The sequence below is a fragment of the Lampris incognitus genome, chromosome 11 (assembly GCF_029633865.1).
Source record: "Lampris incognitus isolate fLamInc1 chromosome 11, fLamInc1.hap2, whole genome shotgun sequence".
NCBI lineage: Eukaryota > Metazoa > Chordata > Actinopteri > Lampriformes > Lampridae > Lampris > Lampris incognitus.
Window position 1 is genome coordinate 10,280,310 of NC_079221.1, and position 13,395 is coordinate 10,293,704.

General features: G+C 44.1%; 2 protein-coding genes across 2 annotated transcripts; both read left to right on the plus strand.

The window, feature by feature from the left end:
- The first annotated feature begins 871 nt into the window (after positions 1-871).
- Positions 872-6,712, plus strand: piga (phosphatidylinositol glycan anchor biosynthesis, class A). Its single transcript, XM_056289855.1, has 6 exons — positions 872-1,318; positions 1,446-1,716; positions 3,769-3,901; positions 4,217-4,349; positions 4,594-4,800; positions 5,829-6,712. The coding sequence occupies exons 1-6, from the start codon at positions 872-874 to the stop codon at positions 6,108-6,110; spliced, it is 1,473 nt and encodes a 490-aa protein (XP_056145830.1). The 3' UTR covers positions 6,111-6,712.
- Positions 6,713-6,961: 249 nt separating this feature from the next.
- On the plus strand, positions 6,962-10,529 carry asb11 (ankyrin repeat and SOCS box containing 11). The gene is made up of 9 exons (XM_056289859.1): positions 6,962-6,993; positions 7,115-7,169; positions 7,698-7,779; positions 8,249-8,328; positions 8,632-8,739; positions 8,973-9,123; positions 9,226-9,360; positions 10,006-10,194; positions 10,315-10,529. Exons 1-9 carry the CDS (start codon positions 6,962-6,964, stop codon positions 10,437-10,439), a joined length of 957 nt encoding a protein of 318 aa, XP_056145834.1. The 3' UTR covers positions 10,440-10,529.
- The last annotated feature ends 2,866 nt before the right edge of the window (positions 10,530-13,395 follow it).

Consider the following 13,395-nt stretch of genomic DNA (forward strand, 5'->3'; position numbering starts at 1 on the left):
AAAGTTTATGGCTCTTGCTGTAGGGACCATTTAAGGGTTAAGGTAGGCCTGGAAGAGGAACATTTTAGGCCTTTCTTGAAGGAAAGCACACCAGTGACTTATCATGGTAGCTAGTTAAGGTAAAATTAATGCCTTGTCTTGTCATTCAACTAAGTTTACACTTGTTCTGATAATGAAATACTTTTTTTGCTGGCTTAACACATAAGTGGGAAATAGAAGTACTTGTAAAAATAGTTGGAGAAATCAAAGTGCAAGAACAAGATACATGTACAAAAACAGTCAGTGCAGGCTTTAGATGTACTTTGTTGGCAATGTGCTGGGTTGTAAAAGAAAGCAATTTGAAGTATTGGTTATTACGCATCGGTTTTCTGCTTAGTTTGCATCTGCATTGACCAGCTACCTCAAGGTAATGACATTGTGAGTTAAATACTTCCCTGTGTTTGTCCTGGGGGAGTTTGCCATCAGGTGGCCTGGGTTGGGTGTATCCCCTCCACCTGCCCGCTGGGTGGGCGGTCACATTGCATGATTGGTTGCTTAGCTGATCAAACGTGCTGAACAGGGGGACCAGTGGTGGCTATAAATGTATAACAAAAACCCTGAACTCTGGCATTCTTGATAATTAATAAAGATTGTCTTTGCACACGGATAACGTGAACTCCACTTGCATATTAAATCTGTCTAGGACACATTGGCATACAAATTCCCTGTGTGGTATGCCAAGTCTGCCGACAGCACAGGTTTAAAAAAAAGGGGGGAGGGATTGATAGCCATGTCCCATTGAATTGACTTGATTAGACATTGTTGTATTCTGCTCTAGGTGTCGACTTAGTTGCCACATGAGTGACCCATACACCCAAGGGAGTACCCTACAATGGCCCAGCGAAGGAGGGGGACAGCTGTCCATTATTCCTCGTCCAAAATGGCTTCTGAGGTACCCACAGCTGCGTCCAAGGTCTCTGGCAGGAAACACAACATATGCATGGTGTCTGACTTCTTCTATCCCAATATGGGTGGAGTGGAAAGCCACATTTACCAGCTATCCCAGTGTCTAATTGAAAAGGGACACAAGGTGGTGATTGCCACCCACACCTATGGCAGGAGGAAGGGGGTCCGGTACCTGACCAATGGACTGAAGGTCTACTACCTCCCCCTGCAGGTGATGTACAACCAGTCAACAGCCACCACCTGTTTCCACAGTCTGCCATTACTGCGTTGTGTGTTCGTCAGAGAACGCATCACTGTGGTGCATGCACATAGCTCCTTTTCCGCCATGGCTCATGATGCCCTGTTCCACGCCAAGACCATGGGCCTTAACACGGTGTGTATCTGCAAAGAGCTCTTTAAGATGCTTATTTGAATGGGTTTTTTCCCCTCCTACTAAATCTGGACTAAAACAATTGATTTTTAAAAAAAGGAATGAAACTAAGGAGGGTTATCATTTACAGGTGTTCACTGACCACTCACTCTTTGGCTTTGCGGACGTGAGCTCGGTGCTGACCAATAAGCTTCTGACAGTGTCCCTGTGCGACACCAATCACATTGTGTGTGTGTCGTATACCAGTAAGGAGAACACGGTGCTCCGCGCGGCACTCAACCCAGAGATCGTGTCCGTCATTCCCAACGCTGTTGACCCCACAGACTTTACTCCTGACCCCTCGCAGCGCCAAGACGACAGGATCACTATTGTTGTGGTCAGCCGACTCGTCTACCGCAAAGGTGAGCAGAAGCTGTTGATATGACATTGCTGTTATGGGGAGATGGGTGCGAACAGGGAGACTGTCCATCAGTTTGAGGACTCCCATTCAAGCCCTTGTGTTGCTAAACATCTTCCTCTCAGGAGACTCTTGGCTCTGTGGCACTCAGTTGGTGATGGGAGTGCTGCTTTGTGGTGACGTTTGCTGTCGCGGTAAACTTTTTTTTTTTTGTTGCATTGTTTGTTATCACTAACTAGTCATTAAGTGATTTCACTGAGCGTTTTATTTTTAAATCTGTCACCACATGTTTTTCCCACTCGGCACTATTACATACCTATCTATTCTGGAAGAGTGATCTGATGCACAATCATGGAATGAATAAAATCAAAATGGATTTCAGTTATAAACACAAAGAAGTGTGCAGAATTTGAAGATTTGGGGGAGATTATTAAAAGATTTGTGAACATATTAGGAATTTAAAGTGATACTGACATCAAAATCTGAAAATTCCTATTGATAGGCTATGTTCCGAATTGGAATGTGACCACAGAGAAATTCAGTGGCCAAAACAGCGCGTCTGCGGCCACTCGAGAGAGATCTGTGATTGACTGTAGATGGTGTCCAATGACAAATTGTGCCGGTGGATATGTAGACACCAGTCAATTTGCATATAGGGTGTGTCCGTAGCAAGATGCTATAAAACCACGGAGAAGTCATTGTTTCACCCCCTCCTGCTAGCTACTTGGCTCGAGTTTTTGCTATTTTGCTGAGACTTTATTATCGATCTTGCTATGACGTATTGCTATCTATCTGTATATCTATCTATCTATCTATCTATTTATCTAAATATCGATCATCTATCTATCTAACAGTTATTTGTATCACCGAATCCTCCTCCTCGAAACTGTAAAACTCGTGGAGGATCTCCCTCTTGCTCTCGCTATCCGACATTTTTTGTAAATAACAAGTGACGAGCGGTACCGAGCCCCACCCCACCCAGCAAGACAGTAGCCAATAGCTTTGAATTCATAAAACCACACCTTTTTTCAGTTATGATTCAAACTCCCAATGTTAAAAAATGTATTCAGAAAGGGCATGCCAGTCTCTCTTTAAAGTATTTAGTCCTAAAACCATCCGACGCTCTCCCTCACAGAAACCCTGTCATGCTTCTGTGTCTTTATTCACATGAGCGTGCACATCAGTGTGCATGTGTCAGCAAGTTCATATGTGCTTGTTGTATGAGATCAAGAAAAAACTTAGAAAAGCTCACTGTCACCGAAAACAAAGAAACATGACCATGTTGCTTTTGTTTTTATTAAAAAGAGAAGAAGAAGAGAGACTTTATTCATCTTACATCTATACACTACAACACATTCGCATGCAGGACGTGGTGGATGTAGAAATGTTTCCTCTGCATTTTTGCCATCCTGCTGTCCTTCCTCCAGGGGCAAAAGCCCCTAGTCTAGAGATAACCTGCCTGAGCACATGCAAAGTACACACAGCCACTGCACACCGACAGGCTTGGGGAGAGCATGCCAACGCCCCCAGTGCTAACCCTGCCAGGTGGAATCGAACCCAGGACCTTCTTGCTGTGAGGAAGCAGTGCAAGCACTGCACCACCGAGCCCACGATTGTTGTAGTCGATTACGCAAACCTTCTTACAATAAAAATAAGTTTAAAAAATCTGTGTTAAAAATAAAACCGAGAAAGTGGAATTTGGTAAAAATATAACAGATTTCATAGGGCCCTGTCTGTAATTGGCTGTAATTGTGATTCAGAGAGTTGGGCTGCAAAAAAGTTGACTGCTGTGCTAAAGTGCCCTTGAGCAAAGGAACTAGATCCTTACCCATTACAGGGGTGTTGTTGTACACCTGACACTGTGACAGCTCTGTGGAAGATCACAAGCAAACAGGATTTACCTACTGGGATCAGCAGATCACTTAATTCCCATTTTAACGGTGAAAGCGGCTGCTCAGTTCATTCATTATTACTATTGTTGTTGTGTTGTCCATGTCTGTGTTGTCCTTATTGTTGTTGACGTCATCAACTTTAATATCATTATTCCTACTTGAAGGAATTGACCTTCTTGGTGGAATAATCCCAGAGCTGTGCCTCAAACATCCTGATCTGCATTTCCTGATTGGTGGTGAGGGGCCAAAGAGAATCGTGCTGGAGGAAGTGAGAGAGAAATACCAGCTACATGACAGGTGATGTTTGCTTTTAATGTTTCGCTCAGATTTTTTATTTTATTTGTTTTGCATTTAACATATTCAAGGCTCAGCGTTTTCGGTTTTTACCGATTTTCACCGAAAAATACCCAGATTTTTTAGAAGGAGCATGTTTCCACAGATCCAAAAGTTGTTCCTGTTCATGTGAGGTTATGTAACAGTGTCCTCTTGTGGCGAAATTCGGCATGCTGGGTGGCTTTGAAAAATAAAAAACCAAAAACGCTGAGCCTTAAACTGATTATAGATAAAGGTTGCATGGGATGTGAACTGATGTGCCCAATTGGGTGACCACAGGGTGCGTCTCCTGGGCGCTCTGGAGCACAAAGACGTGCGTGGAGTTCTGGTGCAGGGTCACATCTTCCTCAACACCTCCCTCACAGAAGCTTTCTGCATGGCCATAGTGGAGGGAGCCAGCTGCGGGCTGCAGGTTTGCTCTTAATTCATAACACAACGTGACATGTGACTACCGATGTATGAAGTATCATGAGGTCATCCAGTCTAGTCAGTGACAAGTTACGGTAACAAATCAACCAGACCAGACCAGTGAATCCTGATCCTCCTTCCACAGTACCTGTACTTGTTGCTGCGTGAGATTTTACCCTTGTTGTCAAAGATTGTGTGTTTACAGATGGACTTGCGCATCATGTTTTCCACTTTTCTCTTACATTTAGGTGGTTAGCACCCGTGTAGGGGGGATTCCAGAGGTTTTGCCAGAGGACTTGATTACCCTCTGTGAGCCCACTGTACGGTCTTTGTGTGCGGGTCTGGAGACGGTCATCGCCAGACAACGCTCGGGATGCGTCGCCTCTCCTGCCTCAGTTCACACCCGTGTGCAAAGCCTCTACACTTGGAGAAATGTGGCAGAGAGAACTGAAAAGGCAGGTTTGATCAGTGATTTCAGTATTATTAAAGAAATGGGGCATTGTTCAATTGTTCTCTCGAGTGGGACGTAACCAGAGCCAGAGTCTGGCCTCCCTTCTTACTCCATACATCTGCAACCTACCGTAGGTGTATAACTGATGACTTTTAAGTTTGATTTCACTTTCTTCAAAATGCCCTATTGTGATAAGTGTTAGCTTTGTGGAACAAAGGTATCAATCCGTGGGACCAAACAGGCAAAATAAACCTGCGATTATAAATTTGACACTCTCAAACAGCTCGATGAAACGTACAAAATTATGTTGTCTTGTATAGTACAAAAGTCCATAGTATCATTTGGCCCATAGTGACCCTTTGGAGACTCCAAATGAGCATTTTGGAGATCCACCTATGCATATCCATAGTTAAAACAATGTAAAATGCTAATATTTTGGTGCCATGTAATCAAATTTGAAGAGGCAGTTGGTAAGACTTATTGCATCAGCACTATTGAGTCATTGGTTAAACAGATAAAAACCTAAGGAAATTATGTTCACTCATATAGTGATTTCTGTTGCAGGTGAAGAGAAGATTCAATTTATACTGTGTTTTGACCTTCTGCAACTCCATTTCAGTAATACTGTAGATTAAATCTGACACTTCGGGGGCAAACGACCAAGGGTTACTTTCTGGAGACGCCATGATTATGCAAATATATTTAAAAGTGTTCAAGAGCTATAGCCATTTTGTTTTGGGTATGTCATTTTTGGCATTGGGCTCAGAAATCAAAGTGCATCTCGCTGGTTTAAATTAAGTTAAGAACCTGTAATTATCTCATTTTGTGGCAAAGATTACATTCTCTAGCAAGCCAGGATACTTTAGGACCAAAGCCTCTTGAAAAGAAGCTTCACACAGATGACCTTGGATGGATGATTGTTGCTTATTTGGTCATTTCATACTGAGCCACAGCTAACACTGTGACCCAGTATGAAATGAAGACTCGTCAGCTGTTTGCTCGCTGTAATGAATGTCTCTGTGACTCTCTCAGGTCTATGACAGGGTGGCCGGCGAGGAGGTGCTTCCCCTGGACCGGCGCTTGCTCAGGCTGAGGACTCACTGTGGCCCGGTCGCCGGCTCCATCTTTGCATTTGTAGCCGTTCTAGACTTCCTCTTCCTGCTTCTGCTACAGTGGCTGTTCCCAGATCAGGTCATGGACGTTGCTGTGGATGCCACGGGTCCACGCGGACTGTGGCGGCAGGGAATGAAGAAGAAAGAAGGCCATTCTAAATGTGCCACGAGTCCACCAGCAGAATCAGAAATTCAGCACTGAAGAATCCCGACCTCTGCTTCGCTGGATATTTAGACAATGCTCTAGATGATTCCGGCTTGGGATTTAATTTTTGCTGCCATAAAAAGGCTTAACACTTGTCGTGATTCACTGCAGATTCTGAACCAATGCAGAATTTGCTACTGTTAAAGTCAATGATGTTTACGTGTACCTGTCAAAGGGGACTTGACTGACCTTGGGGTTAAAGCACTTGATAAAGGATATGAAGTGAATAGAAACTACTGATAAATTGAACAAGATAAGGTATCCATTAATCCTTCAGTATCTTTTTTAATGTTATTTCAAATATGGGTTATATTTATTACACTTAAGAAGAGAGATTAAAGGTCTGTGGGTTTTACGCTGACTCATACGTTGGGAAATGAGTAGATCATCTTATCAGAGACAGAAGTGTTACATCCTTCTCACGCTTCTTTTCCATAAACGGTTTGATGTGTATCTTATGTAGGACGATGGATTTGTCGGTGAAGTTCCCTGTTCTTTTGGAGCTTCATACCACTTCTAATGATTTCCTCTGCTTCCTTTTTGTATGATATTAGCTTTGTATGCAACATTTTTTAATGTTTTTTTTTAATCTTTTGAGATGCTCATTTTTCACATAAAGGGATGAGGGGGGTGGGGTGTCTAACTGGATGACCAGATAACCCTGCAGTCATCAAAAGAATAAAGCAGACTCGAAAATAAAGCGGTATCCTGGGGTGTTTTCTGTGTTCTCGTCACTCCATTTGGATCACTGAATTGAAAAGGCACGCGTGACATTTTGTGCGAGCTTTTGTTACGGTCGTTGTCGATACGAGGTCAGAGGGAGGAGTAGCCAATAGATCACCTTGGAAATGTACTTTGTCTTTCTCACAAACAGTTCGCTGTGAGGAATGCAGAGGAGCCAGACACAACATATGGGCGACCACGGAGGCCAACTGGAATTGGGATGCGTGACTTGTGAAGGCCGAGACCGAGACGCTGTTTATGCATCGTCATCGTTGAAGGTTGAACATTTTCACCGCTGGAGCCCCTCCTCGAACCCTCTCAAACACTTTGAATGTGAGGATGTGAAAATAAGCCCTGTGAAAGTTGACCCATTTGCAGAGTTAAAGATTGTGTTTATTTCTCCCTTTTGAATGTTTTAACGTGGCAAAGTGAAAATATTCCAGACATTTTATGACTCAGATTTAATTGTTGGAAAGATTGTTTTCTCGTAAGGCGATGGTAACCACACAGAATTAAATGGGTTTTCTTTTTTGGGGGGGTTATATATTACCTTATCTTACCTTTTCATCTGAGCTGAATGAGAGAGTTCAAACCAGCTGTGCAGTGTGCTGTTCCCATGCATTCATGCAAGCGTCTCATTTCAAGTTGTAAGGGCCCCATTCTCACATCTATTGTCATACGGCGCCTCCAAGAACTGGTACCAGAGCAGGAGGGGGTGATGCGGGGGAGGCGGCCGGTGGGCCTGATAAGAAGAGAAGGAATACCAAGCCCATGTTTGTGTATCTTCAAGAGGGCTGAGGTGCTGCAAAGCTGTGGATAAATCTCCTTTCTTCTTGTCTTTTTAACATGGCCGATGTTCAGGGAGAGGTCGTCCTGCATTCACAGCCTTGGCGGAGACCCTTCCACATCTATGGCGGGCTGGCGTGCAACTCACTAATGGCTGGTAAGCTTTTTCTTCTTGTAGTGTTGTGTAAAAAGTAAATAGATTTGGGAATAAAAACACATACATGTGGCTACATACCATTGCCATCGTGGTTTGGGGAGAATTTTAAGAAATTGAGATACTTCTGTGTAGCTCTGAGATATTCGCTAACTTGCATCAAGTGGCAAAGTCCTGGACCTTTGTTGTTATTAGCTGCAAGACCGGAACAACCCGTTCTGGGAAGTCGTTTTATAAATTGGAACTAGATCTGGGACTGGTTGCTGCAGTGGCAGAAAACAGCTGCAGTTTTTTTTCAGCCCATTATTTATTTTTTTTTGCCTTGTTTGACATAATTGAGTGTTTGGTTGGGGTTGAGGTGACTCAGAAGTCAGGGGGGATGTTTTAAAAACGAGACATCTCAACCTTAACATGGGAAGAGAGGAAGATTCTTTATCTTCTGGGCCCTTTTTTTGGTCTTTGTGCTTTCCAGAGTCCTGGTCAGACAGGACGCCCCTCCATGATGCAGCTTTCCACGGCAGACTGCTCAACCTGAGGACCCTCGTCGCACAGGTAAAGTTGATCTATATTTCTCCTTTTAGAGACCTTATAAGTACATCACAGTCAAATCGAGTTTATCTGCAAAGCCCTAAATCACATTTACAGTCTCAGAGGGCTTTTACCGTCCCACATTGAGAGACGTATGGACACAGTAAATGACTGTAGATGACCCCTACATTTATACTCTCCGTCATACACAAAACAAAGCACACAAACATATACATTGTTGTTCACAATAAAATATGATACAGACATGACATGACCTTATAAAGCTTGTTATGATACCATTATGTCCTCCATTGTCTCTCCCTACAGGGCTTCCATGTGGACATGTTGACCATGGACAGAATCTCTCCTCTCCACGAGGCATGCCTCGGCGGCCATCATGCCTGTGCAAAGTTTCTTCTGGACAACGGTGCAAATGTAAGAGAGACGCTGCCTTTTCTCGACCGAAAGAGATTCCAGCTTTCGAGATACGTATGAGCGACATGTTGGGAAATGAGAGGAGAAACAATGGATAAGAGATAACTGCTATAAACCAGAAAGCCTTGAATACCACTAGTCACAGGAGTCACTGGCCATGTGATATGTGTGTGTGGGTGGGGGGGGGGGAGTCATGGCTGCACCCATGCTAATGGTCCACCTTCCCCTCACAGGTGAGGGCAGTATCAACAGACGGCGCCACACCTCTTTTCAACGCCTGCAGCAGCGGGAGTGCGGCTTGTGTCCGGCTAATTCTGCAGCGCTGGCCTACCGTCCACACCACACAACACCTGGCATCACCTGTCCACGAGGCCGCGAAGAGAGGTGTGTGAGGATGGCTGGATTGGAGGTTGAGTTGTAGACACAGGTACATACAACGCACTACAGAGACTGAGTATGTGCGTTTTTGTTTTTTCCCTCCTTCAGGACATGCAGAGTGTCTGGAAGTACTACAGTCCTATGGAGCTCATACAGAGGTGCAGCTGCCAGTGTTGGGGACGCCCCTGTACGCTGCCTGTCTGGCTCAGAAGATAGACTGCGTGAAGATGCTGCTACACTCAGGTATGAATGAGAGCCTTTGTAACCTCTTTTAGTCCATGCAAATATCTGCTTTAACTCAAAGTGAGCTGTAGAGTCACAATTTCCAAGTTTAATCTTGTCAGAAATCCTTGCTTCACAAACCATTGGTTGCTGCTCTCTTTTGATTACCCTCCCTACATGCACCTATCAACATTATCTTTAAACCAATAATGTGTAGAAGGCAAGTTTATTTGTATAGCTCATTTCATACACAAAGGAAATTCAAAGTGCATAAGGCTTACATAGACATTAAGTAAGATATAAAGAATAAGATGAAGAGGAATCTTAAAAAAAGAAACTGGAAGTGTAGGTTAATACATATAGCCAAAACTAGTCAATCAAACTAGGATGCACTCAATTTCAACCCACAAATGCGACTGTTTTAAACAAGGAAAACTTCGTGGATCAAGAATACAATTTAAGTACACCATAAGTTCCTGCAGATTGTGGCTCTAAGAAACACGACCAGATCAAGACTCGAGAGAATGAGAAATGACATATTACAGGATATCATTTCACCTTCCTCTGGCTTGTGTATGGTTATATAGGCACTCTTCACGTGATAGTGAATGGGTGTAAGTGAGGGGCTCGATAGTGTAAGAGGTGTTTGGCTGGCTGTACGTACAGGAGCAGACGTGCAGGCAGGATGTGGGCAAGACAGCCCTCTACACGCAGCAGTCCGGGGAGGTCAAATCAACATAGCGGAGCTTCTGATGGACTATGGGGCTGATGGGAGTTGTAGGAATGAGGAGGGGAAGACCCCACTGGAGCTGGCGGCACCAAACAGCGCGATGAAAGCTGCACTGCAGAAAAGAGGTGTGTTGTTCCAGATGAAGACACACATTCATTTCAGACACCAGAGCTTGAATCAGTCATTGTTCAGAAAGTGATGTAATATGATAGGTTGATAACGCTTTTGTTTATTTCTGTTTCCAGGGCCCTGTTCTCTGACTCAGCTCTGCCGGTTTTCTATACGTCGCAGTTTGGGACGGAGTCGCCTCCATAGAGCCTCGTCACTTATCCTTCCTCACTCTCTCAAAGACTTCATCCTGTACCAGTGACACCCAGTCAGCACTGTATGTATTGCATCTGGTTTGGTCTGATTTATGAAACACACTGTCCCAAGTGGAAACTTCAAGTTCCAATGCTGCAAATGTTTTACAAGATTTTTATAAATTCTTGTAATTCTTTGAAGAAAATATGTTGGATGTTTTTTGTTCATGTCATGATGGTTCAAATATTGAAAAAAAGTTTTGCATATTTGAAAAAGTTCACAAAGGAGATGTATTCAAGCTGTGTTTATTGTGTAATAAAGTCTGTGATATCCCCCCCCCCCCATTATCCAAACTGCTTATCCTGCTCAGGGTCGCGGGGATGCTGGGGCCTATTCCAGCAGTCATTGGGCGGCAGGCAGGGAGACACTGTGGACAGGCCGCCAGTCCATCACAGGGCCAACACACACACATTCACACCTAGGGACAATTTAGTATGGCCAATAGCAATAATAATAATCTCATCTCATCATCGGGGGTCTCCGGGGTCGGGTCGTGGTGGCAGCAAGCGAAGTAGGGCACTCCAGACAGCAATGCCCTCTAGCTGCTCCTGGGGGATCCCAAGGCGTTCCCAGGTCAGATTGGACATGTACTCCCTCTAGCGAGTTCTGGGTCTACCCAGATAATAATAATAACAATAGGGACCATTTAGTACAGTATTGTGAATTTTTTTTATTATTCCGAAATGTGTGTGTGTTGTTTATATTGCAGTGACAAAATAGTCACAGCAGAGCTCTTCTAGCAACGCTGTTCTCTGTCGCTCCCCGAGCTGAGTCAACCTTGCGCATGCGCTCCGCGTTTGGTTGCGCAATGCTTGACGGACTTCCTCTGTGCCGTAAATCGAGACTTCGTTTTCGCGGGAAACAAGACGGTTCTGGAGACTTGTTGAGAGGAACCGCGAACCTTCAAGGGCTTCTTTTCTGTTCGCATTCGCGGCGCCAGGGACGCTGAAATGACGTAAGTGATTCAGTAAGTCAACGTAAAGTATGTACGAAAATATGTATGAATAGAAACGTTTACGTCATAACCCCGTCCATAGGGTTAGTGGTTGTGTCGGGAAGGGCATCCGACGTAAAAAAAAAAAACCTTGCCAAATCATTATGCGGATTAACAAGACCATACCGGATCGGTCGAGGCCCGGGTTAACAAAGGCCGCCATTGGTGCTGTGCCCTTACAAGGTACCGATGGACCCTGTAAAATCCGCTGTGGCGACTCCTGAGAAACGGAACAAGCTGAAAGAAGAAGAAACGTTTACGTCATCCTGCGCGACATACAACAAGATGGCGGACGCCGTGATCGGGTCGGAGCCGTGTGTTTGTTGTGTGTCGTGGGGCTTCATAATAATGACGGAGATGGAAAGGAGACGTGCGAATCTAGACTGTCCGGTTGATATAAGCTCAGTAAAGCCCGGACTTGATTGTCGGTCCATTTTACCGTGTTTTGTTCCCGTTTTAAAGGCGACCGTTAAAGGGCAGTTATGTACACGGCTAACGTTTTTAAAAATGACGGTTGCCGGTTGACCAATCAACGTACACTTTTTTTTTCATTAATGAACACGTTTTACAAAGACAATGACAATAGTGTAAACTGCTAATAAGACTAACGGGTCCGACCCTTTAGCCGAGCGGTTAGTGATGTCGCCTTGTGGTGCAGAATACCCCGTATCGAATCCCGCACCGGGCAAGAAAATAACCGGTTACAATAGAAAACAAAAAAAATAATATTACATTTTACAATGCCCGAGTTTCTGTTATATGCAGCGTATTAAATTCACCTAGTGATTTGAAGGTCTTAATAGCTTTTTTGTTTTTAAGATTAAATCAAACGGTGCTATATTGTTTAAATTCATTAATAACGTGTCGGAAATTTGGCTTAGTTCCTGACCATTTTTTCTTATGGATATGGAATTTTCCAAAAATAATAACTAGCTGTATGATATACAGCATGTTATTTCCAATCTTATCTTTACTAAAATATAGCATTACATCAAACATATCTATTTCAATATTCATGTTGTCTCTTTTTTTAGAAAGTTGGCTACATCAGTCCAGAACATTCTTGTATATATATATACATACACACACACACACACACACACACACACACTGGAAGAATAGATGGGTCCCAAAAAAGTCCCAAAAAATCACACTTATAATCAATATCAAGTCTGAATCTTTCTAACACAAGCTTTACTGGATAAATTCTATGCAATATCTTGAAAGACACTTCCTTAAATGTGTTATTGATACAGTTTTTATCACAAACTGTCCATGCTTTCTTCCACTGTATATCATTAAATAATGAGGACCAAAAACATCTAGAAGATGGGACAGTGACACCACTAAGTGTGTTCCTAATATTTTTGTTAGAGCACTTCTCTTTCAATATATTGGTTTCACTGTTATGTTGAAATAACAGACAAAACCGGAGCTGTCTTTGGAGCTGAACCTACTCCATTTAATCAACATACCGAACTCACCATCAAGCAAACAGGTGATGTAAACTCAACACTGGAATTAACGTAAAACAATGCACGATCATAACAGTGCCAGATCCCCCCCCCCCTTCCCATAACGTAGGAGTGGTACTCAGTCTGAAAGTCACGCAGGTGCCCGGGCCTGCTGTGTGCCCTGACCGGGCAGGGCTTTGGGTACAGCAACTACTGGTTGTGGCCCCACTACGTCAGGCTGGGCTAGAGGGGCTAGGGGGTTGGTGTTGCTGCAGCATCAAACCGTGCAGCCGGGGCACACTCAGTCTCGGGCCGGGGGGGGGGGCTGCACCTTACGCAGGCAGCTAGCATGCCCGCGAGTGCCGTCGGCGAGTCTGAATGAATCTGGGCCAAGCTGTTGGCTGACCTGAACAGGGTCCGACCAGAACGACCGGAGCTTATTGTCACGGTAGGGTTGCCGGATCCTGACCCAGTCCGAGACGGTGATGGCAGATGGTCTGGCATGTCAGGCCCCG

Coding starts and splice junctions, on each gene's coding strand:
- asb11 (XM_056289859.1), top strand. CDS start 6,962: ATGTACTTTGTCTTTCTCACAAACAGTTCGCT. Junction 7,170..7,697: donor CCCTCTCAAACACTTTGAAT/GTGAGGATGTGA, acceptor GCCGATGTTCAG/GGAGAGGTCGTCCTGCATTC. Junction 9,124..9,225: donor CCACGAGGCCGCGAAGAGAG/GTGTGTGAGGAT, acceptor TCCCTCCTTCAG/GACATGCAGAGTGTCTGGAA.
- piga (XM_056289855.1), top strand. CDS start 872: ATGGCCCAGCGAAGGAGGGGGACAGCTGTCCATTATTCCTCGTCCAAA. Junction 1,717..3,768: donor CCGACTCGTCTACCGCAAAG/GTGAGCAGAAGC, acceptor TCCTACTTGAAG/GAATTGACCTTCTTGGTGGA. Junction 4,350..4,593: donor GAGCCAGCTGCGGGCTGCAG/GTTTGCTCTTAA, acceptor TCTTACATTTAG/GTGGTTAGCACCCGTGTAGG.